The 25,967-nt window shown below is 50.8% G+C and overlaps 1 protein-coding gene across 4 annotated transcripts in view; it reads left to right on the top strand.

Moving 5' to 3' along the window:
• The window catches only part of Bcar1 (BCAR1 scaffold protein, Cas family member), a 37,195-nt gene extending 16,109 nt beyond the window's left edge, over positions 1 to 21,086 (top strand). For 3 of the 4 annotated variants that reach the window (XM_051169339.1, XM_051169340.1, XM_051169341.1), the window contains exons 2-7: positions 10,035 to 10,667; positions 15,385 to 15,546; positions 15,738 to 15,854; positions 16,602 to 17,702; positions 18,526 to 18,615; positions 20,131 to 21,086. In XM_051169339.1, coding sequence (XP_051025296.1) covers positions 10,035 to 10,667; positions 15,385 to 15,546; positions 15,738 to 15,854; positions 16,602 to 17,702; positions 18,526 to 18,615; positions 20,131 to 20,643 — 2,616 coding nt within the window. In that variant the 3' untranslated portion in view covers positions 20,644 to 21,086. The remainder of the gene's footprint in view (positions 1 to 10,034; positions 10,668 to 15,384; positions 15,547 to 15,737; positions 15,855 to 16,601; positions 17,703 to 18,525; positions 18,616 to 20,130) is intronic. The other variant, XM_051169342.1, reaches the window with a different exon arrangement.
• Positions 21,087 to 25,967: the final 4,881 nt, after the last annotated feature.

Here is a 25,967-nt window from a genome sequence, read left to right as displayed (position 1 = left end):
GTTGTGAGCCATGTGGTTGCTGGGAATTGAACTCAGGACCTCTGGAAGAACAGGCAGTGTGCTTAACCTCTGAGCCATGTCTTCAGCTGCTAGCACCAATTTTTTGTTTTTTGTTTTTTGTTTTTCGAGACAGGTTTCTCTGTGTAGCTTTGGCTGTCCTAGACTCGCTTTGTAGACTAGACTGGCCTTGAACTCACAGCAGTCTGCCTACCTCTGCCTTCTGAGTGCTGGGATTAAAGGCGTGTGCCCATTCTTTAAGGGGGTCCTACAATAACTTTGTAGGACCCCAAGCCTGGACAACTTTATCCTCTGTTTCCCCCTCTCCCAGACGTAACTTGCTCAGTCTGGAAGGCCTTTAGAAAGAGGCCATCTTGGTCAGGCTTGATGCTAGGGTGCAGGAACTGGGGGTGATTATTCCCCAGCAGACACACTGAGTAATCCTTTCTTCCCAGATCGGAGGGATGGAAGTGTGGTCTCAGACCCAGAGGATGGGCCTTCTTTCTCTAGGAAGAGTCAAGGCTCCATGTTTTTCTCCCACCTACAGGTCAGGCCTTCGTGGGAGAAGGTAGAGGTGTGTTTTATACAGTGGACAGCCGGCCACACTTTCTGTGATACTGTCCCCATCCCGTTCTAGAAGGTCATCTACATCAAGAGCTGCTGACTTAGGGCTGGAGAGTGTCAACACTCCGGGGCTTAAGATCTGAAGATGAAGAAACCCAGGCCTTGTACTACGATCCTCCTGTCCCTTTGCTCTGATCTTTGGATCCCTCCATAATGACAGAGTCAGGGATGGGGATTCCCCTATTCTGGGCCTCATATTGTCCCAGAAGTGAAGGGGCAGTCCTATACAAACTCTGTGAGGCACTAAGTCACAAAGGTGAACTAGAGCCAACCGACTGGTGGTTCCACAAATTCTCTATTAGAACCACATGGCCAGGAAGGGAAGCAGTTGGCGTCCCTGTTGTCCATGTTGTGATGGAGGCTTGCAGATGTCATGTTCTGCAGCAGAAGGCTTCCTTATGACGCTTTACCTCTGCCCAGATTCCCAAACATTTTGGCAGGTGTGAAGCAGGAACTGCACACAGTCATTTGCTGTTGCTACTAGAGCTGAGGCCAGTGTCTGGGCTGGGGGGGGGGGCAGGGGGGGAGGGGATCCTTGGCAGTGGCCACACTCTGCAGGTAGGTTTACAGTCCTCCCATTTCCACACCTTCACCCTGGCTGTAGTGTCAGAGCTGGGAGCTACCGTTACGTCCTTCTGCCGTTGTCCATCACATACTCCTGAGGAAGGCAAGACTGGAGCTGTGGCTCCCTTGGGATGGCTCTGGAATGTGGGCTTATGCACAGGCCATTTTGAGCACTGGTTCTCACACTCTTGCTCCCTGTCAGCGTATCAGGGGCATGAACTGGCTCCTCAGTTTGTCTATGGGAATCCTAGGGCAGGATGTTGCCATGCAAGCTTGTCTTAGAGTTCCAGCTCAGACACTAGGACAGGGAAGGAGGGAAGAAGTGCCATCTCTCAGGGCTCCTTTGGCTCCTGGACTTGGGCAAAGAGGGCTGCTGGGTCCCTAGCCAATAGGTCCATGCTGTGTGTTCCTCTAGGTGGATGCCTGGGCATGAATGGGGAGTGTGCCTGCCAGTTAGGCACACATTCACACCTATATCTATTGGCCACAGGGCGGTGGGAGGCAGCAGTTGGGCTCTTGGGGACAAGCAAACAGAATATCCCAGAAATAAACTTGGCTCACATTTGCAGTGGTTCTAAGTATGAAGGGAGCCAGTGTTTCCTTAGTGCCTGCTGTGTATGAGGCTCTGTGCTTAGGGTGGGTGCCTGTGTGTATGCATTGAAGGTAAGACTAAGCAGGGTAGGAAAGACTTGTGTAACTAATACTTCTGGATTTGGTGAAGCTCAATATTTTCCATGAATCCCCAACCCCACTTTTATCTCAGAGCCCTAGACCTGCCTCTAACCTGGCTTTGTCTCCAAACCTGCGTGAGACAAGTATACCCATTCTGAACTTTGACTTCCCTCCGTGAATGAGGATGAGCCAGTTGTGGAACTAGGCCTGCATGCAGGGGTGCCTTTGCCTAGTGGGCCCAGGCTGGCACTGCGTGAAGGCTCTGTGGAGAGGAAGCTGTAGTGTCTTCTCTTAGCACTCCCTCCAAGTCAGCAGCGTGTCCTGCCCGGCGTCAGGGTTTGGGAAACCCCATAGCTCTTTCAGGACTCCCTCAGGGCAGCTGGAGCAGAGAAGAATATGACATCAAGACAAAGCCAGGAACCCTGTTGAGTCTGAAGCCTCTGCAGGCCCCAGGACACAGTGCAAGCCATTCTCAACCAGGCAGTACCTGTAGGGCAGTTCTCCTGGCTCCCATGTACAATAAGATGTTGTGTGGAATGGGGAGCCTTGGCATCAGGTTTTTCTTGGCTTTGCTCACTCAGCAGGCACTTGCTCTGGGACCTCTCTATGGCGAGCTTGTTGCTCTAGCACCCAGGGTTCTGCTGAAGAGAGATTTGGGCCTCCCATGCTTGGGTTAGGAACCAGAATTAGATAGTTACAAGAAATGTCAGTATGTGAGGTGGGTAAAAGGGGACGTGGGTACCTTAAGATAGACATTGGTTTTCCGGAAGGAGGAGAAGGGTAATATCTGATGTAGTCCAGTGGGTGTAGGATGCAACAGAAGGTTCCAGAGTGAGGTCACCAGAGATTGGCCAAGTCAGGCAGCAGCCTCCATGGTGACTGGCTGGATGTGACTGGCAACACCAGCCTTCCTAATGCTATGACCCTTTACAATTCCTCATGTTGTGTGTAACCACACAACATAAAATTATTTTCGCTGGTACTTTATAGCTATTGTTATGAGTCATAAATATTTTTTTGGAAATAGCTTGCTAGAGGGGTCACAACCCACAGATTAAGAACCACTGATCTCAGGCCGGGCGTGGTAGCGCACGCCTTTAATCCCAGCACTCAGAAGGCAGAGGCAGGCGGATCGCTGTGAGTTTGAGGCCAGTCTGGTCTACAAAGCGAGTCTAGGACAGCCAAGGCTACACAGAGAAACTCTGTCTCGAAAAAACCAAAAAAAAAAAACAAACCACTGATCTCTACAAAAACATCATCTTGCCGGGTGGATAGGGCTGGGCTGCTCAAACTAATGCCCTAACCAAGGACAATACAAGTAGTAAACATCGAACCCCTACTCTGATCTATCCAATGGACAAGATATTCTCCACAGTTATGTGGAGCGCGGGGACTGACTCAGACATGAACTCTGGGGCTTCACATTTGGCCCTCCCCCCCCCCCCATAGGGAGACCTGATGGCACTCAAAGAAAGAATAAGCAGGCTACCAAGATGAGACTTGATAGCCTATGACCATATAGTCGATCTTAGACCTAGAGGAGGGGAATAGGGTGAAAACGGGAGGGAGGGAGGAACGGGAGGATACAAATGATGGGGTAACAATTGAGTTGTAATCTGAATAAATTAATAAAATCAGAATTAAAAAAAAAGACCACTGATCTAGACAGATAGTTGTAACATGGCTCTGCATCCCTCAGAGTCCCAGTTGTACCCATTTTGGGGACATAATATGTATAGCAAGCATATCATGGGCCATACAGCTGTCCAGCTGAGGGAGACTGGAAAAAATGGGCTCAGGAGGCTGACTGCTTCTCCACTTTGAGTAATGTCAGAGTCCCTGTGATCTTCCCAATACAGAGTCCCATGGGAGGCTACTAGGGGCTGAAAGCATGCCCACAGCAGGAATGCTCAGGCTCCTGTGGACTTGTACCCAGCCAGGCTTATTTGGCTGTGGAAAGCCATTGTTTGGATGGTATTTATTGGCCCTGGGGTGATAGAAGGATAATGTGTGGAATCCTACAGGAATTAGCCCCTGCCTACCTGCCATTCTGGGGTCACAGAAGTCTCCCTTCATCCTTGCTCCTGCTCCACCATCTTGAATCCTACCCTTGCCCTGCCCCGTGCGCTTAGTAAGTCAGCTACAGTATTACTTCCTTGGGGAAGTCACATATACACAAAGTCTTGTCCTTCATTATTTTTGGTACCCCACTTTCCCCCTATCTTGACAAATTATTACTTTCATGAGCCTCACTTAAGCCAGGCAAGTGTTTTACCACTGAGCCACACTCCGAACATGGCAAATATTGTTGGGTGTCTTTCTGCCCCACTGCAGTTGTAAGCCTTGTCCTGACCTGGCCTTAAGAGTATAGGTGTACACTATTTTTAGGAAGCCAGCTGTGTCATCTTAGCTGCCACAGTCTGGTTGTCTAGGGGAGAAGGGACTTTACTCAGGGTCACACATAAGTGGGAGTGAGAGCTAGGCCCTGGGCTGGGGCTGAGTTGTTGTCTAGTGACTTGAGAGGGGGAGGAAGGAGCAATGTGGCCTTGAGTAGTAACTAGGGAGGCAGAGAGGCTGAAAGGGCCTTTGCTTGGCCAGCTAAAAAAGTCGATAGATCAGGCACTGGCAGTGCTTAGGACTTGGGTTGGGCAGGAGAGAGGCTGCTGCAGGGGCTCTGGGCCAGAGAGCACCAGCTGACACAGGCAGAGGAACTCCTGGTGCCAGGCTCTTGATGCCACGTGCCCAGTCCATGAGGTGCTTCCCAGCCTGGCTGCAGCTGCTCTTAACTGTCCAGTTACAACCCTACTTGGCCAAGGCAAACTTGGCCGGCGCTCAGTGAGCGTGTGCTTTAGGTAGAGCTCACACCTCTGGGAAGCCGGAAGCCCCAAGTGGCCTCACCTGGACTGGACAGTTCCTCAGCAGACCCTTCTAGCCTTCATGCTTTTGCTCTCTCCCATGTTCCCAGACCCACCCAGTGGGGCCTCTTTATGAGTTTCTTCCCTGGGCAACAATCATAGGAGGTGAGGTGACTCGGCAGTGGGGCCCTTCTGTCTACACTTCCTACCCGCCTTTGACTTGTCTGGAGGGAATTTCCCTGTGACTCACTCTGCTGGCACTTCCTGTGGTCACCAGGGCAGGGGCTGGGGGACCCAGGCAGGCGGCTTGATGTTCTGGGGTCACTGAGGGAGGGTGGCCCTGGTGATTCCTGGAGGCGGGCTGCAGACCATATTTGGGAAATTTGCTCCTCTTGTTTGCAGCTTGGGACTGTGAGCCTGGTGGGCTTTAAGGTAGTTCCCCGGGAGCCTCTGACTGTCTGCTTGCCTCTGTTCCAGCCTCATCCACAGCCTGGGAGTTGGCCCACTAGTTTCTTTTCCTGAAAAAGTTATGTTTTTCTTTCCTTTAAAAAAAAAAAGTATTCAGAATGTTTTTGTGTGTGTGTGTGTCTGTGTTTTTGGTTTTTGTTTTTTCAAGACAGGGTTTCTCTGTGTAGTCTTGACTATCCTGGACTCACTTAGTAGACCAGACTGACCTCGAACTCACAGAGATCAGCCTGCCTCTGCCTCTTGAGTGCTGGGATAAAGGTGTGTGCCACCACGCCTGGCCCTGATTTTTTTTTTTTTTTTTTTTTTAATGATGTTTTCATACATATTTAGTTTTGGTTGATTTCCTCCTCAAACATACTTTTTTTTCAACTTCAAAATAAGTATTTATTAAATACAAGTTGAAAAATCCTGTAAATAAGAAGGGAGAGTATCTACGTCTGTTGTCTGGAATATTTTCAGTAGTATTCTGACACCTTATTTTTAATTTTCAAATGACGTTTTATTGTGGACCAAAGTGACTTAACTCTAAGAGTCCTCCTGCCTCAGCTTCCTGAGTGCTGAACTACTCTATGCCCAGCTTATTCTGTGCACTTTAATTCTTCTGTAACTGGTGTGAGCAGCATTCGGGGGCTGTGGCAGTTTCAGGGACTCTGCCCTCCATAGGCTGCCTGCTTGCCTGGCTCCTTCCTATGCCTTGTTCTTTTTGCCTCCCTAGCTCCTCTGCCCCGGCCTTTTCTGGGTCTGGTGATTCCTAGGGCCCTCCTCCATCCAATGCTCCTTACCTGTCAGTGCACCAGGCCCTCTGGGACACCTCTGCCTCAGAGCCTGGCTTCCCACTTTGGATTTCTGTCCAGGCGCATGGCCCTTCCTGCTGTCTGGAATTCCATTCCAGCTCCTAATTGGTTCCCTGAAGGAGTTGAGGTCCAGGGGATGGTGGTGGGTTTTGTACATTGGTTTGATTGCAGGTTGTGTACCACCAGCTTGGCCAGAGGATGGTTTTACTTCGTGGGTCTTAAGTAGGCAAGGCCACACAGCAAGTAGCCAGAGCCCAGGTCCCATTTCAAGTCTAGATTTCTCTGTGTCCTCAGACTTAAGAGGGCCCTTGCAAGTCACCCAGAATTGATGTTTGGCTGGAGGCCAGAGCGGTGCATATGACCTTTTTGAGTGCCCAATGGGTCTCAGTCAGCCTCTGCTGAGACAGCCGGTCTTCTGCTGTTCTAGCACAGAAGATCTCCCAGCCACGCCCAGTCCAGGCTCCTTCCTTGCTCCTGCCCTCTGCAGTCTCTAAGCCCAGTTCCTAGGCAAGGAGGCAGTAACAGGATTGCTGAAGTTACAGTGGCAGTGTTGGAGCCTCCCCATTTGGTTCTTGTGCCTTCTTCGCTGTCTCCTATACTGTTGTCCTTCTGTCTCGAGTCACATAGCCCCAGCACAGGTTACTTGGCTCCTGGGCCCCAGAAGCACTCACGTTAGTAATATGTCTGGGATCTGTCCGGGATACTTGTCATTGACATATAAAGGGTATTGCTTTGTAGATGCTTCTAGCTTTAAAGTTCTGGGCCAAATCCCAGCACTCGGGAGGCAGAGGCAGGCGGATCACTGTGAGTTCGAGGCCAGCCTGGTCTACAAAGTGAGTCCAGGACAGACAAGGCTACACAGAGAAAACCTGTCTCGAAAAACCAAAAAAAAAAAATAATAATAATAATAATAATAATAATAAAGTTCTGGGCCATAGCCCATCTGTCTCTTACTCTAACTGCAAATGGCAGGTCTGACTCACCTTTACCTCCTCATTGCCCCATGGTCAACACAGGTGGGCCTCATGTGACAGGCAAGCACCCTGGTGCTGAGTACTCCTGAGAGCAGTAAAACTTGTGAATACTACTCCTGCCTGCACCACTTCACTGAATACCAGGACACCTGAAGGACACTATGGCATGATCCTTCTGTGTCTCTACTTGATGGACTCTGAGCATCCATCAGCAGGTCTTGGCCATTTGATTTCCCTTGGGCGACCTCTATATATTGTAGGTTTTCTGTTGATACTATCTTTTCCTTTTTAATTGTATGAACTCTCCCAAATTCCTAGTAACTTTTTCTTGCCATAGCACTAGGCCTTTTGTGTTTGATTTCTGATTGGTGGTCGGTAATGCCAGGTCAGTGTCTGCATTTGCTGCTTTCCTACACATGAGTTTCCTACCTTTGCCTGCTGTGTAGTTGTAGCCTTTCCCCATTGCTTTCCAGCCTTGTCCTGCCCCATCCCTGCTTAGAGTTGTCCTCATAGCAAGGAAGGAATGCCTTGTACCTTTTATAAATGGCTTGTTTGGCCAGGCGTGGTGGCGCACACCTTTAATTCCAGAACTTGGGAGGCAGAGGCAGGCGGATCACTGTGAGTTCGAGGCCAGCCTGGTCTACAAAGAGAATCCAGGACAGCCAAGGCTACATAGAAGAACCCTGTCTCGAAAAACAAAAAAGAAAAAAAGAAAATAAAAAGAATTCCTCAAAGATGAAATTAAGCCAGGTGAGGTGGTGCACGCCTTTAATCCCAGCACTCAGGACGCAGAGGCAGGCAGATCGCTGTGAGTTCGAGGCCAGCTTGGTGTACAAAACGAGTCCAGGACAGCCAAGGCTAACACAGAGAAACTGTCTCAAAAGAGAAAAAAAAAATTTTTTTTAAAGCCCTAGAGCACTTTGATCATAATGAATTATTCTGATCCACTGTTAAATTATACTGAGTTCACATTATTGTCCCCTCAGTCTCTAGAGTGCTTTTCAAGAGTCCCAAAGAATGCCCCAAACCACAGATTAGTATTGAACACTGTATACTGTGGGTTTTTTCCAGTATGTGTTTGTCTATAATAGGGTTTTTTTTTTTTTTTCTGTTTGTTTCTTTTTGTCTGAGACATGGTCTTTACTATGTATCCCTGGTTGACCTGGAACTCGCTATGTAGACCAGGCTGGCCTCTGCCTACTGCTTCTGCCTCACAAGTGCTGGGATTAAAGGAGTGCACTGCCATCCCTGGCTGTTTGTTTTGGTTTTTTGAGACAGTTTCTCTGTGTAGCCTTGGCTGTCCTGGACTCACTTTGTAGACCAGGCTGGCCTCGAACTCAAAGCCATCCACCTGCTTCTGCCTCCCGAGTGCCATCCTTGGCTTTTATCTGTAATAGTTTATTTTATAAATGTGGTGTGGTAAGAGATTAATAAAAATAATATAATAATTGTAATAAAAGTTAAGTGATGCGTCCCTCACAAAGTATAAATTACTAATTTTCACCTTTTCACTTAATAGAAGCACCTTTATAGCTTCTCTTTGGCGAATTTGAACTATATAAGAATTGCTGCTCGTGTGTTTTGGGGGCATTCCAATAGAGTTTATTTGAACACATACAGGATGGATGCACTGGTCCTGGAGTGGTGGAGCACAGTAGCAAGAGAGTTCATTGTACTTTTCAGAATGGCCTATAACTGAAACCTTATCAATTATTTCTGGAATTTTTCATTTAATATTTTTGGGCCATGGTTGGCCACAGATAACTGAAACCACCGAAACATACCGTGGAAGAAGAGCAAGCTGCTGTGCTAAGAAAGTGTGGGCAAATGAACATCGCACAGTGTTAGGTCATCCCACCCAGCACTTGGTACATTTTCCTTCTGTTCAAGTTTTTACTTGAGTAAAAACATTTTGTCCTCTCCAGTCTTGTGCAAGGCATGTGTGTGGCAAGCTCACAGGTAACTTCTCTTGTTCTCTGTTTGCTGTGACATTTTCATCTGTTGCTGATTCCTCTCATTGGAATACTTACAAAGATGCTCGTGTGACCTGCAGACAGTGAGCATTTGTCCCCTGTGAGGTGTGCATTCCTCCCTGCCCCATCATTGTCTCACTCTAGGACAACTGCAGTGCCCTGGACACAGGGTCTGAGCCGTGGAACTAGAGTGGGAAGACACCTTACTTCTCAGCTTAAGGGACACATTTTAAGTTTCTCCGTAATTATTGGCTTTTTGGTAGATGAACTTGGGAAAATGCCACCCCCTTCACACACACATATACACACACATACACAGTATTTTTATCTTAAGAAACTGTTGTTACTGGGCAATGGTAGCACACACCTTAATCCCAGCAACTCTGGAAGCAGAGGCAGACAGATCTCTGAGTTTGAGACCAGTTTGATGTCTACAAGTGAGTTTTAGGATGGCCAAGGCTACACAGAAACCCTGTCTCGAAAAACTAAAAATAAAAGAAATTGTGGTTTTGTCAAATTAGTTTCTCTATTGCAGCCAACCTAGTGGCTGTATTGCCGTAGTCATTAGACTTTTCTGCTACAGACTGTCACATGACTTCAGGGGTCTTTAAAAGATTTTATTTCATTATTTTATAGACACATGTGTGGTGTGTATGTGTCTGCATACATGTACAAGTGAGTTCAAGCACCTACAGTGTCCAGAAGAGAGCATTGCATCTCCTGGATCTGGGTTGTGAGCCAGCTGCTATCAGTGCTGGAAACCAAATTCAGCTCCTCTCCGACAGCAGGAAGCTCCCTTCTAATTGCTGAGCCATCTCTACAGCCTTAGGAACGATTTCTAGTAACACTTTGAGAGCCATCTCTGAAGTGTTGGTGACAGCCAATAGCAGCTGCTGTCAGCAAGCATTTGAAGGGCCCCAGCTCAGCGGAAAGATATACTGGGGTCAGTTCCACTCTGCTGCCAGAGGACAAGCAGAGACAATGAGAGCAAAGGCCCTCTGCTGTTGCCATATGTCACTCACTGAGTCTTACTGATTCTGGACTGGATGGGAGCTAGGTGAGGCTTGTGGCCATCCTCCTGCCTACATGTCCCCCTGTGTCTTCTCTCTCCAGAATGTGCTGGCTAAAGCCCTCTATGACAACGTAGCTGAATCTCCAGATGAGCTCTCCTTCCGAAAGGGTGACATCATGACAGTGCTGGAGAGGGACACACAAGGCCTGGATGGCTGGTGGCTCTGCTCACTGCATGGGCGCCAGGGCATTGTGCCTGGTAACCGCCTCAAGATCCTGGTTGGAATGTATGACAAGAAGCCAGCAGGGCCCGGACCAGGCCCACCTGCCACCCCACCCCCGCCCCAGCCCAGCCTCCCCCAGGGTATCCATACCCCCGTACCCCCAGCTTCCCAGTACAGTTCCATGCTCCCCACTGCCTACCAGCCCCAATCTGACAACGTATACCTGGTACCCACCCCCAGCAAGGCTCAGCAAAGTCTCTACCAAGCCCCTGGGGCCAACCCACAGTTCCAGTCACCCCCAGCCAAACAGACATCCACATTCTCAAAGCAAACACCTCATCACTCATTTCCCAGCCCAGCCGCAGACCTTTACCAGGTACCCCCCGGGCCTGGAAGTCCAGCCCAGGACATTTACCAGGTGCCACCTTCCGCTGGCATGGGGCATGACATCTACCAAGTCCCTCCATCTTTGGACACCCGCACATGGGAAGGAACAAAGCCACCAGCAAAGGTAAGGCCAACTTCCTGTGAAACCCCATGGGGTTAGCCTAGGCCCTGACCACCAGAGTGCCCACAGTGCAGTGTCACTGTGTATATGGTCAGAGCTCAAGGAGGGAGGTATCTGGATAAATGCATCCATTTATCTGTGCGGGTGGGTGTGTAAGGGACATTGAGCTGTCCATGGAGGCTGCCCTGAATTGGAGAGTGTTAACCACAGGTCACAGCCTGTGCTGGGTCTAGAGTTATGGAGGAGTGACCTGTGTTCCTGGAGATCGGGAAAAGCCAGAGCAGCAGGCCAGGGGCAGTCTCAGGGGCCTGATACCCAAGCTGAAGGTGAAGACTTTAGAGTAGGAAGAACCTGACCCCCCCGCCCCCCATGATGAGGTCTGTTTGTGCTGGCACAAATGGAAAGTACTGCAGGACATAAAGCCTGTGGGGCAGGAGAGGGTGGTTGTCAGGGTGACAACACGGGAGACACGAGAAGAGCGAGCCAGGCGTGGTGGCGCACACCTTTAATCTCAGCACTCAGTTCCTGGGCCTGCCTTCCAGATGTTGAGGCAGAGGCAGATGGAGTTCTGTGAGTTCAAGGCCAGCCTGGTCTACAAAGAGAGTCCTGGACAGCCAAGGCTACACAGAAACCCTGTCTTGGGGCGGGGAAGGGGAAGAGAAGAGCATGTCTCTTACAAATTGCATCTAGAGGCCAAGTGTGGTGGTGCATGCCTGTAATCCCAGCACTGGGGAGGCAGAGAAGCAAGCACATCTCTGTTGGTTCAAGGCCAGCCTGGTCTACAAAGAGAGTCCAGGACAGCCAGGGCTCTGCAAAACAGAGAAACCCTGTCTCAAAAAAACAAAACAAATTGCATCTAGAGGTAATCAGGTTAGGATCAACATGGGGCTGCTTGAGATCCAACCATTTGGTCTGCCTTCAGGCCAACAGGAAGAGGAGGAGGGGACAAAAGAGACTACAGGTTTCCTAAAGCACTTTCTTGGAGGTTATTTATGTTGCATGTTGACCTTTGCCTCACCCAGCTGCCTGGGAGGCTAGGCTATGAGCTCTGTCCGGTGTGTGCCACTTAGAGGGACTTCCCTAAGGTAGAAGCAGCAGGCCTCTGACAGATCTAACCCTCACTGGCCCCATGATGGTAAGGGAAGCTACCTTGTGCTCAGGGGCTCCCACAGGCCTTCAGGAGTCGTTCTGACCAATTCCGTCTCTGTGAGCCAGGACCTTTGCAAAGGCTCCAGGCTGTGTCTGGGTCCTCAGTTCCCCCTGCAACCTTCTGCCCCTATGCTCATGGCATAAGCAAAACTGAAGTAGGAGAGGCCCTTGGCTTCATACCAAATCAGGAAGCACTTCTTACATTTGTGTTGGCCTGTTTTCCTGTACCAGAGGCCTTTAAGAACTAGGAATGGGCCAGGCGTGGTGGCACACACCTTTAATCCCAATACTCAGGAAGCAGAAACAGGCAAATCTCTGTGAGTTCCAGGACAGCCTGATCTACAAACTGAGTTCCAGGACAACCAGGGCTACACAGAGAAACCCTGTCTCGAAAAAACAAACAAAAAAAAACAACAACAAAACTGGGGAGTGGAGTTCCTGGGCCTGTCCTCCAGATGTTGAGGCTAGAGTTGCCATGCCCAGCTTCCCACATCTTCTCCATGCTTTCATCTGTTGTTCCCTAGAAGGCCTTAATGGCTAGACAGGTGCCCCAGAGGCCTTGGTAGAAACAGCCCATGGAGGCCAAAAGAAGATTGAAGTTACAGGAATTATAAATTGCTTGATGTGGTGCTGGGAACCAAATCTGGGTCCTCTGCCAGAGCAACAAGCACTTTAAACCTCTGAACCATTTCTCTAGGGCCCCCACTCCCACCTGTTTTTAAAACATTTTGCTTGTTTTTGAGATAAGGTTTCTCTGTAACCTCCGCTGTCCTGGAATTCCCTCTGTAGATCAGGCTGGCTTCAAAGAGAGTTCCAGGGCAGCCAGGGCTATTACACAGAGAAACTATCTTGAAAAACCAAACCAAACCAAACCAAACCAAAAAACCCAAAAGACAAACAAACAAAACCCCCCAATGTTCCAGGGACTGAGGAGATAATGCTGTAGCTTGTCGAATCAGTGGGAAAAACTGATGAGGGTAGGGCCAGGAGAGCTCGCACCACTGGAAGAGTGGCCCAGGGTCCAGAGGCTCTAAACATGTAGAGAAGACATCTACCTGAGCAAGGCCACTTCCAAAGGAGCATTTCTGGGTCAGGAACTACAGCTTGCGGGGCTGGGGAGTACGTATGAACTAAGGTGTATTTGTCAGGGAAGCAGCACTTGTGGCCAGTAAAGGCGGTGCGGTAGGCACCTACCTGTCTTGGCCCGATGATACTCCTGTGGTGCTCTGTTCCCAGAGGAGTAAGGGCAGCTTCTCTATGGGAGGAGATCTAGACTGTGAACAACTAAGCCAGCAGCCGGCCTAGGCTAGCAAGACGCCCACTTTACAGGAGGGGAGACAAGCAGCCAAGCTGTCTGGAGGGGTGGGGCCCCAACACAGAATGAACAGCCAAGAGGGACTCCTCGTCTTTGTTCCTCCTGCTTAACTGCTGCTTGGATCTCTGCCTCGGTCCCTGTAGAGCCTGGCCTGCTCTGGAAGTTTCAGCCCCATTAAGACTGACTAGCTGGGCTATGCTTCTGGATTCAATCTCTTTTTCCTTCAAACTTTCAGGGAGGTAAAGAGCAGAGAGAAAAATAGCCTTCTCCAGCACACCTTAATGTGTGTGTCTGTGTCTCTGACTGTCTCTCCCTCCAGGACCTGCTAATGGGGCATCAGGTGCAAAACAGTGTAGCCTGTGATTAGCAGGGCTCAACAGCTCTCTGATGAGTCTGTGTCCCTAATGAGCTTCTCTTTTCCCCTGCTTTCTCTATAGAGCAGTAGAGAAACATTTGCTAGCCAATATAGCTGCTTATTGTCACCTGACTGAGGTGTAGGAATTGGAGCTGCCCTTTAGCTTTAGGACTGGCCACTATGGTTCTGGTAGTGAGACCCTCTGACCTGTGCTTACAGCCCTATCTACATGAGGCCTGGATGGGTGCTAACAAGGCAGAGGTGCCCTCTGTACTGAGGCCTGGACTGCCTCTGTCTGAGGCATACACTGTCTGCCCCTTTGGAGTTTGAATTCTCACCTAGGAGGCTTTGGGCCTAGAGAAGCCTCAGGCTTTGCCACAGGCTTCTCTAACCTGCCACGTCCCTCTAGTTCCAGTCTGTGTTGCCATGGGCAGGTTCCAACATCTAAAAATAGCCTTGGAGGAGACTCAAGTCTGGGGCCTGAGCAGGGAGATGAGTCTGGAGAGGCAGCTGCAACTCTGCCCCCAGGCACTATTATTGGTGGGTGGGGACGCCCCACAGAGGAGACCCTGAAGCTGCTCTAGTGGCACACACCAGCCTACCAGGCGGCCTGCCAGAAGCAGCCCAGAAGGCCCAGCTGGCCTGGGTGTCAACTGCCTAGCTCGAATGTACTGCCTAGGAGGTTGTCAGGTCTGTGTCTGCTGAGTGCCCCTGTATCCTGCGGGGGTGGGGGTGGGGCATGGCACTGGTGCATGCCCGTTGATGCTTGGGTTGAGTTCTAGGGTGTTGAGCCTGAAGGAGGGAGGGTATGTGTGTGGAGGCCCTGAGTCAACCCTGTCCCAGACATCCCCTTTGATTAGAAAACAAAAGGCCTTTCTGTGAAGAAGGCTGAACAGGGAGCCCCATGGGGGAGGTCACTCTGAGCCTGGCTGGAGAATCTTGTAGAGGGGAGGCTGCCTGGCATGCTTCCATTCCTCCCAGGCTGAGTGCTGCTATAAGGGGACAGCATGGTCTGGGGGTTACAATATGAGCATCCCGAAGCACACCCTGACCCCTGCCTACTCTCATGTGCAGCCACAGCTTTCCCCACTGCCATGGATCCAGGGTCAGGGCCCTGGGGAGGAAGTGGCTGGCTCGTTCTTGACCAGCGGCTTCCTCTGAGACCTTAACCTTCAGGTGGGCAGGGCAGCTATAGGTGGGAGTCAGAGAGCGTGGGATTGTGCTTCCAGTTAGAATTCCTTTGCTATGTAGCTGACCTTACATCCTAGCCATGTGAATCTTTTCAGGAGTTACCTCTGAAGTCCTTGTATGCTCAGGAGTCCCACTGAGCTATGATGTGGGCAAGGGAGGGTTACTTGCTGCCTTTGCAGGCTACTTCCTCTGCCTCCGGAGTCTGGAAGTGATGGCGATCTGGTCATTCTCTTGCTTAGCAGAACTGTGTGAGGCAGGGTAGCTAAGAGGTGTCAACAGGAGTGACACAGGGAACCTTACATGTGGCCTGTGGTCCTGCTGTGCTCAGGACCCCAGTGCAGACTGGCCCCTTGTCTACTGCCTCTGGAGCCAGGCCTTTTACTCTTCCTCTTCCATTTTGTCACCTGTGTACAGCCATGCTTGCACCCGATTCTGTGGACTCTCCTGGGGCATCCAGCTGTAGAGACAGGTGTCATGGCCCATAACCAGACAGCTCTAAACAAAACCTAGGGGTCTAATTATTTCTGCATTTTACTCCAGAAAGGAAGCACACGGGGGATGAAATGTCATGCCTCCAAGCCCACCCTTGCAGAGCCTGATCACTATCTGTGTGTGTCACCCACCTCTCAGAGGAGTTTCCTGTGGGCCTGTGGGTGCATCATAGGGGCTAGCTTCAAGGGCCAGTGGTGCAGTCAGCTCTTTGTTCTTAGGTGGTGGTCCCTACCCGAGTAGGACAGGGCTATGTATACGAGGCCTCCCAGACAGAGCAGGACGAGTATGACACCCCACGCCACCTGCTGGCTCCAGGTCCCCAGGACATCTATGATGTGCCCCCTGTTCGAGGACTCCTTCCCAGCCAGTATGGCCAGGAGGTAAGTGTTGGGCATCAGAGGTGGGGAGAGCAGGGACTGGGCCTTGCTCTGTGAGCTGCATTTTCTTAGCCTATCCAGGGCCTGGGTAGTATAGCAGCCACAGCCCTGGTAGGTTTTTGGGGATTTCTACTTTCCCCATGAAACCGGGTATCCCTGACAGTTACCACTGCGCCTTCTTTTGTGCCCTCCAGGTATATGACACGCCGCCTATGGCAGTCAAAGGCCCTAATGGCCGAGACCCGTTGTTGGACGTGTATGACGTGCCCCCTAGTGTGGAGAAAGGCCTGCCACCCTCCAACCATCATTCGGTAAGGAGTCAGCAAATGCTGTGTGTGCCCTGGCCTTGGGACTGCTGTCTGCAGACTCTAGATCTGCCCTTACTTGGTCTGTGGACAGATATAGAAACTAAGTGCCCAGGCTGGAGAGGTGGCTCAGTGGTCAAGGCACTGGCAGCCATCTGTAACTGCGGTCCCAGGTGATCTTTCTTACCTCTTGGCATCAGACATGCATGTGGTGCACAGACATACATACAAACAAAACATCCAGCCATAAAATTAATTAATTAAAAAAAGAAAGCTTAATGCCCTCCTGAGTTCAGAAAATGGCCCATTGCCAGACCTCATTACGTATGCTCTGAGAAGTACCAGCAAGGAGAACACAAACTCTCTTCCAAACTAGGACACTACAGATGTGAAAGGGACCAGTAGCCAATCATGCAGGACAAAGCCCAGCTAAGGGCTTGCTACAGAATGGAAAGTATCAGTGATGAAGAGGTCAGGGGATGGAGGTTGGGAAGATGCAGGCAGCATTGGCAATATGGTAGCAAGTCTCTCCTACATGCCTGCGGTTAAGAACTGCACTACACACCTAATATACCTGCCCTCATACTGTGAGGGAGTTCCACATCTTATTGATGAATATCCAGGCCCAGAGGTAGGCACTTGTCATAGTCGTCATAGCTGAGAACCCTGCTGGCTGTGGGCCCCAGCTGGGTCTTGCTTCAGCTCCAAGGCTGGGCACACGAATGACAGCCTTAACCGCCACTTGGTCCCTAGGTGTATGATGTCCCTCCCTCTGTGAGCAAGGATGTGCCTGATGGCCCACTGCAGCGTGAGGAGACATACGACGTGCCCCCTGCCTTCGCCAAGCCCAAGCCCTTTGACCCAACCCGACATCCATTGATCCTTGCTGCACCTCCTCCTGACTCCCCCCCACCAGCTGAGGATGTGTACGATGTGCCGCCCCCTGCTCCTGACCTCTATGATGTGCCCCCTGGTTTGCGACGGCCTGGCCCTGGAACATTGTATGATGTGCCTCGTGAACGGGTGCTCCCTTCTGAGGTGGCTGATGGGAGTGTAATGGATGATGGCGTGTATGCTGTGCCGCCACCAGCTGAACGAGAGGCCCCGGCAGATGGTAAGCGCCTGTCGGCCTCTAGCACAGGCAGCACACGCAGCAGCCAGTCAGCATCTTCTTTGGAAGTAGTGGTGCCAGGCCGGGAGCCCCTGGAGCTGGAGGTTGCTGTGGAGTCCCTGGCTCGGCTGCAGCAGGGTGTGAGTGCTACCGTAGCCCACCTTCTGGACCTGGTGGGTAGTGCCAGTGGCCCTGGGGGCTGGCGGAGTACCTCTGAGCCTCAGGAGCCTCCTGTGCAGGACCTGAAAGCTGCAGTGGCTGCAGTTCATGGGGCAGTCCATGAGCTCCTGGAGTTTGCCCGCAGTGCTGTGAGCAATGCCACCCATACTTCTGACCGCACCTTGCACGCCAAGCTTAGCCGGCAGCTACAGAAGATGGAGGATGTGTATCAGACACTGGTGGTCCATGGTCAGGTCCTGGACAGTGGCCGGGGAAGCCCAGGATTCACCCTTGAAGACCTGGACCGCCTGGTGGCCTGCTCAAGGGCTGTGCCCGAGGATGCCAAGCAGCTGGCCTCCTTTTTGCATGGCAATGCCTCACTGCTTTTCAGACGGACTAAAGCCCCTGGCCCAGGGCCTGAGGGCAGCAGCTCCCTACACCCCAACCCTACTGATAAAGCCAGCAGCATCCAGTCACGGCCTCTACCCTCGCCTCCAAAGTTCACCTCCCAGGACTCTCCAGATGGCCAGTATGAGAACAGTGAAGGGGGCTGGATGGAGGACTACGACTACGTCCACCTGCAGGTGAGTGCCCACCTGCCCAGGCCCAGGAGCTCTGACTGCCACCTGCTTCCCCTCTTACCCCACACAGAGAGCTCTCGTGGTCAGAGGGAGATTTGGGCTCCAGGATTGGTCACTGGTGAACCTAGTGCCCTCCCTGTGTCTTTCCCTATTTTTGTAGATATCAATAAGGCTATGTCCTTGGGGCTTGAATTGCCAACCAGGATGGCTCCCCTGGGAATGGGCTTCTCTGGGGCCCATTCTGTAAGGCATTCCAAAGAGACACACTGGGGTCTAGGGAGCCTAGACAAGGGGAATGGGGAGGCGGCTGAGAGTGGATCCCTGAGAAGACCCTGCATGCCCTTTCATTTGTGAGCCATGGGCACAATCTGGATTTTTTTTTTTTTTTTTTTTTTTTTTTTTTTTTTTTAATAAGCAGAACTTTTTTTTTTTTTTTTTTTGGGGGGAAGATTTATTTACTATTATGTATACAGTCTGCTTGTACCCCTGCAGGCCAGAAGAGGGCATCAGATCACATTACAGATGGTCCTGGGCCACCATGTGGTTGCTGGGAATTGAACTCAGGACCTCTGGAACAGCAGTCAGTGCTCTTAACATCTGAGCCATCTCTCCAGCCCCAGAATCTGGATTTGATGCCTGGTCTGGGAGCCATCCCAGGAGGGCCATGGCCATGTGGCCTGAGTGCATCCTGTGCATGGGTACCTTCCTAAGCCTGGTGTGCCTACACTGCCACCTGGTGGCTCCCTGGCCCTTGCACCCATGGGACCTGTTGGTGCTTCTGTCCCAGAAGAGACTTGTCAGTCCAGGCCTTGTCTCTTTCCTCTAGGGGAAGGAGGAATTTGAGAAGACCCAGAAGGAACTGCTGGAAAAGGGCAACATCATGCGGCAGGGAAAGGGCCAACTGGAGCTGCAGCAGGTGAGGCTCCCAGTAGTCACCTCTCAGTGAGAGCCTCCAGGGGTAGAGCCCTGCTTGCCCTCTACCCAGCCAGACTGTGCCCAACGTCGTGGCATTCTGTCTTAGGGCCAGTTATTTAAGATGGCAGTCTCACTGTGGTGCTCATCTTGAACGTCTCTGCAGACTCTTGAGTAGCTGAGACTACAGGTGTGCACTGCCCACTTGGTCTGATGTGGCTTATTTTGAAGCTCTCACCAGAGAGCTGAGACTAGCAGTTGACTAGCATGCTTCAGCATACTACAGGCACAGCAGTAAATTAGCACAAATGGTTACTGTCAGTAATGTGTACATTGTAGATAGCATAGGATAATGTAGGATTAGAAACACTGGCAGAGGAGGCAGAGATAGGCAGATCTCTGAGTTCGAGGCCAGCTTGGTCTACAAAATGAGTCCAGGACAGCCAGGACTGTTACACAGAGAAACCCTGTCTCAAAAAAACCAAGGAAGGCGCAGGGCGTGGTGGCGCACGCCTTTAGTCCCAGCACTTGGGAGGCAGAGGCAGGCGGATCGCTGTGAGTTCGAGGCCAGCCTGGTCTACAAAGCAAGTTCAGGACAGCCAAGGCTACACAGAGAAGCCCTGTCTAGAAAAACCTAAAAATTAAAAAAAAAAAATTTTTTTTTTTTTTTTTTAGAAAAACCAAAAACAAACACTGGCAGCCTTAGGCATCTCAGAAGCTGAACCAAGCTGCTGCCCACCAATCTCTACAAGCCGTGCCTCCCTGTGCCTGCCCGAGGTGGCACTGAGCAGTCACACTTTGCTGTCTGCAGCATTCCCCGCATTAAACATTGTGCATAACTCCCTTTTATGGCCACATAATGTCTATTGTTGAATGTTTACAATGTATCCAATTCTCCATACAAATAACAGTGCTGTGCTTAGCCACAGCTTTCTTCATATTTTGAATCATTTCTCAGGGTAAGAAAGCATTTCTGAAAAATACTAAAGACATTCAGTTTTGAGGATAATAACTCAAAGTAAATATGAAAACTCTCACCACCCCTCCTCTGGGTGTAGAAAAGGCAGGCAAGGAACGACCTGCCCAACCTGAGCATGGCCACTCATTGTGGGCCTTGCAGCTGCATCATGGGTGTGATGCTGGAAGTCAATAGCAGTGTCACCTGCTTGGGGTGTGTATGGCACATAACACGTGAAACACCTAACTACAGGCACATTCCTGGGAAGCCCAGCACTCGGGAGGTAGAGGCAGAAGGGTCCTAAGTTTGAGGCCAGCCAAGATATGTGGCAAAATACCCCTCCCTAGTAATAGCTAAAATAGGTAAACATGTATGGCCGTGGAGTGCCATTGTTTCAGGAGTTGGGGTGACATATCCTATGCACTCCCTAACATGTCTTCAGGCAGTAATGCTGCTACTGACGCTATGGGTCACTTTCTTGTGCTGAACAGTTCTCTGATGAGTACAGATGTTTACACATGTCTGTCACCTGAGAACCTAACCATGTCCTGCCTCCCACAGCTGAAACAGTTTGAGCGACTGGAGCAGGAGGTGTCTCGTCCCATAGACCATGACTTGGCCAACTGGACACCAGCCCAGCCCCTGGTGCCAGGGCGGACAGGGGCCCTGGGACCTTCAGACCGACAGCTGCTGCTCTTCTACTTGGAGCAGTGTGAGGCCAACCTGACCACACTGACAGATGCAGTAGATGCCTTCTTCACTGCAGTGGCCACCAACCAGCCACCCAAGATCTTTGTGGCACACAGCAAGTTTGTCATCCTCAGTGCACACAAGCTTGTGTTCATTGGGGACACGCTGTCACGGCAGGCAAAGGCAGCTGATGTGCGCAGCCAGGTGACCCACTATAGCAACCTGCTGTGTGACCTCCTGCGTGGCATTGTGGCCACCACCAAGGCTGCTGCCCTGCAGTATCCCTCACCCTCTGCTGCCCAGGACATGGTAGACAGGGTCAAGGAGCTGGGCCACAGCACTCAGCAGTTCCGCCGGGTCCTGGGCCAGCTGGCTGCTGCCTGAGCAGAGGACTAGGATGTGGAGGCTAGGGAGTGGGCAGTGGTGGTCTGAGCTACCCAGGCATTCGTCTTGGAAGTGGATATCCTGCAGGTTTGGGGACAGGTAACCCCAGCTCTACCTTGGGCCTGGTGCCCTCAACTGTCCAGGGATTTGTACATATTTATAGCAAGGCAGGATGTGGGATTCCTTCTCAGAGAAGCTGAGGAGCCGAGCCAGATGAGAGTGCCAGGGATTGCCAGGGTGGGGACATGTGGGCCCCAATCTACAGTGTTCCCTGTGACAGGCAAGTACAGTGGGGTATGCACCTCTGCACCAAGAAAAATCCCTAAAGAACTATTTTTCACTATTGATTTTTTTCCAATCATTTGACTAATAGTCTACATTTAATAAAATTTTAAAAATGAGAAGCAGCCCACAAAGATGACTGAGAGCTCCTCTGGATGGGAAGGTAGGTGTGCCCCTCACCCACCCGAGTGATGAGTGGTGGTGAAGAGTCTGAGAAGGGTAAAAGAAAGGTCCTTCAGAAGAAAATCAAGGGACCTGCAGGGAGTAAGGTGGCAGTGTCCTTTGTGCCAGGTACCTGCTGGCTCTTCTGTACACCAACGAGGAAGCTCATAAGCCAAGGTACTGCACAAAACAGCCTCACCTTCCAGACTACATCAAACTTGGTTCTAGAGAGAACTTCAGTCTGGGACACCCAAAGTGTCCTCCTTGAATTAAACATGGATGTGGCCTCCAAGCTGGGAAGGCTGATGCCCAGAACAGGCCTTGACCTGGGTGGCTCCTCGCCTGAGAGTTCTGGCAGCCTGTGGCTCAGGGAGGACTAGAGTGTATGTTTGGCACCCTGACAGTGCTCTCACCTTTGACCATTGTGCCATGAATATGGACCTCAGTTTTCCTGCCAGTATAAAGAAGGAGCTAGGAATAGGTGGCCTATCACTATGGAACCATGCTGGGGGTACAGAGCCTCCAGGACCCCAGAGCAGAAGTGAAGGGGCGGGGCATGTTCTGGTTCTCGGTTTTCTTTTGACCAGTCTTTCGGGGTTTCTCTTTACACAGGCCTAGGTTCAGTTGTAACCCCATCTCTATCTTCTAAGCTGGGGGACCTGGACAGCTGGGAGCCCAGGGGGCTGTGGTCCTTCTGGCCCAACAAGGTCTCCAGTGAGTAGAGGGCCGGAAGCTGCAGCATGCAGGAGACCCTGTCAAAAATTGTACAGATCCTTGGGTGGGTTATCTGACTGCCCCAGAACTTGTAGGCACGAAGGGGTTGGACACACAGGGCAGAGCCGCCTCATGCAGCTTGTGATGAGATATTGGCTTCAGAGGCAGAGGCCATTAGTGTCACAGTCACAGACCTCCATCCTACCAGCTCACTGAAAATTAGCTGTGAGTCCTTAAAACCATCTGTGGAACAAGACCTGGGCCTCAAGCAGGGCTGTCACTGGTCCTTCCCTCCCTGGCCCTCTGAGGTACATGTGTGGATGTCCCGGATAGGTATAGAGGGGCCTACCATCTGTGTCCCCTTTCTGGGAACTCCTGTCAGTGACAGGAGACGGCATCCATGGTGAGTTGAAGCCTGGGTAGCACAACTTGCTTGGGCTAACAAGGTGAGCAGAGTCCACACTTGACTGCTTCCCTAGCCAGAAGACTCCCAGCTAAGGGCTGGGTGGCAGTGACATGCCTTTAATCAGCTGGTCTACAGAGCAAGTTCTAGGACAGCCAGGGCCTCCACAGAAAAACTTTGTCCTGAAGCCAGTGGATCGCTGTGAGTTTGAGGCCAGCCTGGTCTACAAAGTGAGTCCAGGACACCCAAGGCTACACAGAGAAACCCTGTCTCGAAAAAACAACAACAAACAAACCGTTGTCCTGGAAAAAAAAAAAAAAACTTAAACTAAAACCTCCAGCTGGGACCACCTGGCAGCACAGTCCACCTTTCAAGAGCTAGAGACTTGCCGCTGGGGACCTGCAGGTGGTACTGCAGGCTTCCTGGGAGGTTGCTACCTCTTGTGCAAAGCCTTCACTTGCTTTTTCTTTTTGTATTTGGTGGGTTTATTTGCAGGGTGTGGAAATTGTGTTGCCCAAGCTGGCCTCTAGCTCAGCCAAGGATGCCCCTGAGCTCCTGATCCTGCCTGCCGCCCTTGAGTGCTAGGATTATATGTGTACCACCATGTCCAGTTATTTGGTGGACTCTCCATCCACCCTGCCCCCAAGACAGGGTTTCTCTATGTAGTCCTGGCTGACCTGGACTCGATTTGTAGACCAAGTTGTCAGATCTACCTGCCTCTGCCCTTCTGAGTACTGGCATTACAAGCATGCACCACCATGCCCAGCTTTGGTGATTCTTTGGTTTTGTGTTTTTTGTTTGTTTGTTGTTGTTGTTGTTTTGTTGTTATGTTTGGTCAGTTTGGTTTGGTTTTTAGTTTTTCAAGACAGGGTTTCTTTGTGTAGCCTTGGCTGGCGGGACTCATTTTTAGACTAGGCTGGCCTGGAACTCGGAGAGATCTGCCTGCCTCTGCCTCCCAAGTGCTGTTATTAAAGGTGTGCGCCACCACTGCCTAGCTGAATATTTTTAAGATTAATTTTTAATTATATGTAGATGTGTGTCCCTGCCTGTGGGTATATATACCTGACTGCAGATACCTGAAGAGGTCAGTGACTTGGGTTCCCTGGAACTGAAGTACCAGATTATTGTGAGCCCTTGATGTGGGTGGTTCAGAGGAATTGTTTTTGTGTTTTTGCTTTTTTGTTTGGAGTTTCTGTTTTATTTTAGATTGTTTATGTGTATGAACATTTTGCCTACATGTATGTCTGTGCACCTCCTGTGCCTGATATCCATAGAGGTCAGAGGCGAGCATCAGCCTTCTGGAACTGGAGTTATATGGTGGGTGTTGAGCTGCCATAGATGCTCGGGCCTCTGCAAAGTGATTAGTGCGCTTACTCAGTACTAGGCCATCTCCACAGACCCCATGCTTGGTAGGTTTTTAAAGTAAACGATTTTAAGGAAATGAGGAATTACAATTTATGAATACACTTGGAATTTTGACCCCCAAACAAGACAAATCTCATACTGTCACAAGTTCTGCAGGGATACTGGTGCTGTCAGTAGAGGTGCTTTAGCCTGCTGTGGCACTTATCCTGTGGCAAACTGCTTTTTGGGCAGATAAAGACAGTGCCTTGGAGACGTGAACAGATGTGGGCAGGCTCAGGGAGGTGTCGTGGTGGACAGACAGTCCTGTGGACACATAGGCATGCAAACAAATCTTTGGAGACCTGGCTGGGTAGACATGAATAGACGACACTCAAGATTCTGGGACAGATGAAGGAACCTTGATGCAGGCATCATGATGACATAGGCATATTCCATTTTTATTATGCATCATGTTTTCCAACAAGACAGGTTTATTTATTATTTTAGTGTTGGAGATTGAGCCCAGGGCTTTCACATACCAGGAGAACAACATTGTCACTGAGCCCCAGCCCAAACCTGTGTCTCGTGTGTGTGTGTGTGTGTGTGTGTGTGTGTGTGTGTGTGTGTAGATTTCACTTGGGGAAGACAGCAAAGTGCTGTAGGCACTCGTGTAGCCCCTGTCCCCAAAGACTTCTGCCACTCTGCCTTGGTCACATAAGCCCACTTCCCGACTACCTCATCTGCCCTCTGCATCCAGATTCTTCCTGGACAGAGCCACTGGCAGGTGCTCTGGCTGCCATAAGGTGGCTCTCCCTACAGAAATGTGCTGGTGGGGTGAGCCACAGTTTGACCTCAGAATCTCAGGGATACCTTAGGCAAACCTCCTTTACCCTGAGTCTCAGTTTCTCTGCATGCACAGGAGGGTGGTGGATGGCAACATGGGTAGGTAGGCATGACTGGTGGACTGTAGTTCTGCCACTAGGGAACGGATAGCTTGTCCCCAGCCTGTGGTCTCTGAGATCCTTTTCCTTTGGGAACTGTTTTGACTGGAGTTAGAGTTGTCATTCTCTGACTCCTAGGGCCTTCCAGCTGCCTCCAAGGAATGATAGTGACCACCTAGTCCTTGATGGTGTGGGTTCCCGGAGAAGAGGAAAACATTGTTATTCTAGTGAGAAAACAGGAAGTCTCAAGCTCCAGCTGGGCAGCACCCTTAGCTCCAGAGTACCCCCTACATGCCCAGAACCCCCTCTCATGTGCAAAGATGCCTGCTCAGGCCATGAACCAGCGACAGACAGCATGCTCCTCCCCACTGACAGGTCCTGAAAGTTAAGGGGCACCTAATGGATGTGTGTACAATAGGCCAGAGCAAAGATCAGGAGATTCTAGACCTGTGTAGTCCATAACATCGAGCTCTTCAGTCTCTACAAAGCCTTTAGCTCTCCTCAGCCTGGGAGACATTCATGGAGAGCCCTCTTCTGTGTGTGGGAGGGGGTGACGGCTCAGGGCATCTGAAGTTGGGGCCTGGGCCGAGGAAGCCAGGTTCAGGATCTCTATGATAGACACCTTATGCCCAGCTGTGCACCCAGGGGGAAGTCTGTTTCCCTTTAGAGCTGAGTCCTTGGATATGTTGCTCCTGAGGGCCTCAATGCTTTTATGTCCTGAGATCAAGTGTCTTGAGACTCCTGGGTAAAGAAGCCCAGGAGGCTAGCACCCGTATCCATTGCTGGCAGGGCTGAGCATGAGGAGACATGAGGGCCTGAAAGCAGGAAGGAGCTTTGGGGATGCCTGAGTGATTGGACAAAATAATGGCAAGAGAGGGGCCAGGGTGTGTTGGCTTGAGTTTAAGATGCGCCTGTAGGGCTGGAGAGATGGTTCAGAGGTTAAGAGAGAGCACTGGCTGCTCTTCCCAAGGTCCTGAGTTCAACTCCCAGAAACCACATGATGGCTCACAACCATCTATAATGAGATCTAGTACCCTCTTCTGGCCTGCGGGTGTTACATGCAGGTAGAACACTGTATGGGTAATAAATCTGCCACTCAGGAGGCAGGGGCAGGTGGATCTCTTGAGTTTAAGGCCAGCCAGGACTACAAGAGAAACCCTGACTTCAAAAACAACAACAACAACAAAAACTCCTCTGTAAATCAGGCATGGTGGCACACCCCTTTAGTCCCAGCCCTCAGGAGGCAGAGGCAAGTAGATCTCTGAGTCTGAGGTCAGTTTGGTCCATAGAGTGAGTTTCAGAACAGGGCATGTAGAGAGACCTTGTATGAGATGGCCTATCTGGCTACCAGCATGGACTAGCACCCCACCAGGATAGGGTGGGGTTCTTAGAGCAGCAAGCCCTTACACCCCTTGTCATCTCCATTCCCTGTTTCTGGCTATTGGGGCCACAATAGGTAGGTGTGACCTAGGTTTGCG

The sequence above is a fragment of the Acomys russatus genome, chromosome 26, assembly GCF_903995435.1.
Source record: "Acomys russatus chromosome 26, mAcoRus1.1, whole genome shotgun sequence".
Taxonomy (NCBI): domain Eukaryota; kingdom Metazoa; phylum Chordata; class Mammalia; order Rodentia; family Muridae; genus Acomys; species Acomys russatus.
The sequence above is the reverse complement of the archived record's forward strand: the minus strand, read 5'-3'. Positions and strand labels throughout refer to the sequence as shown.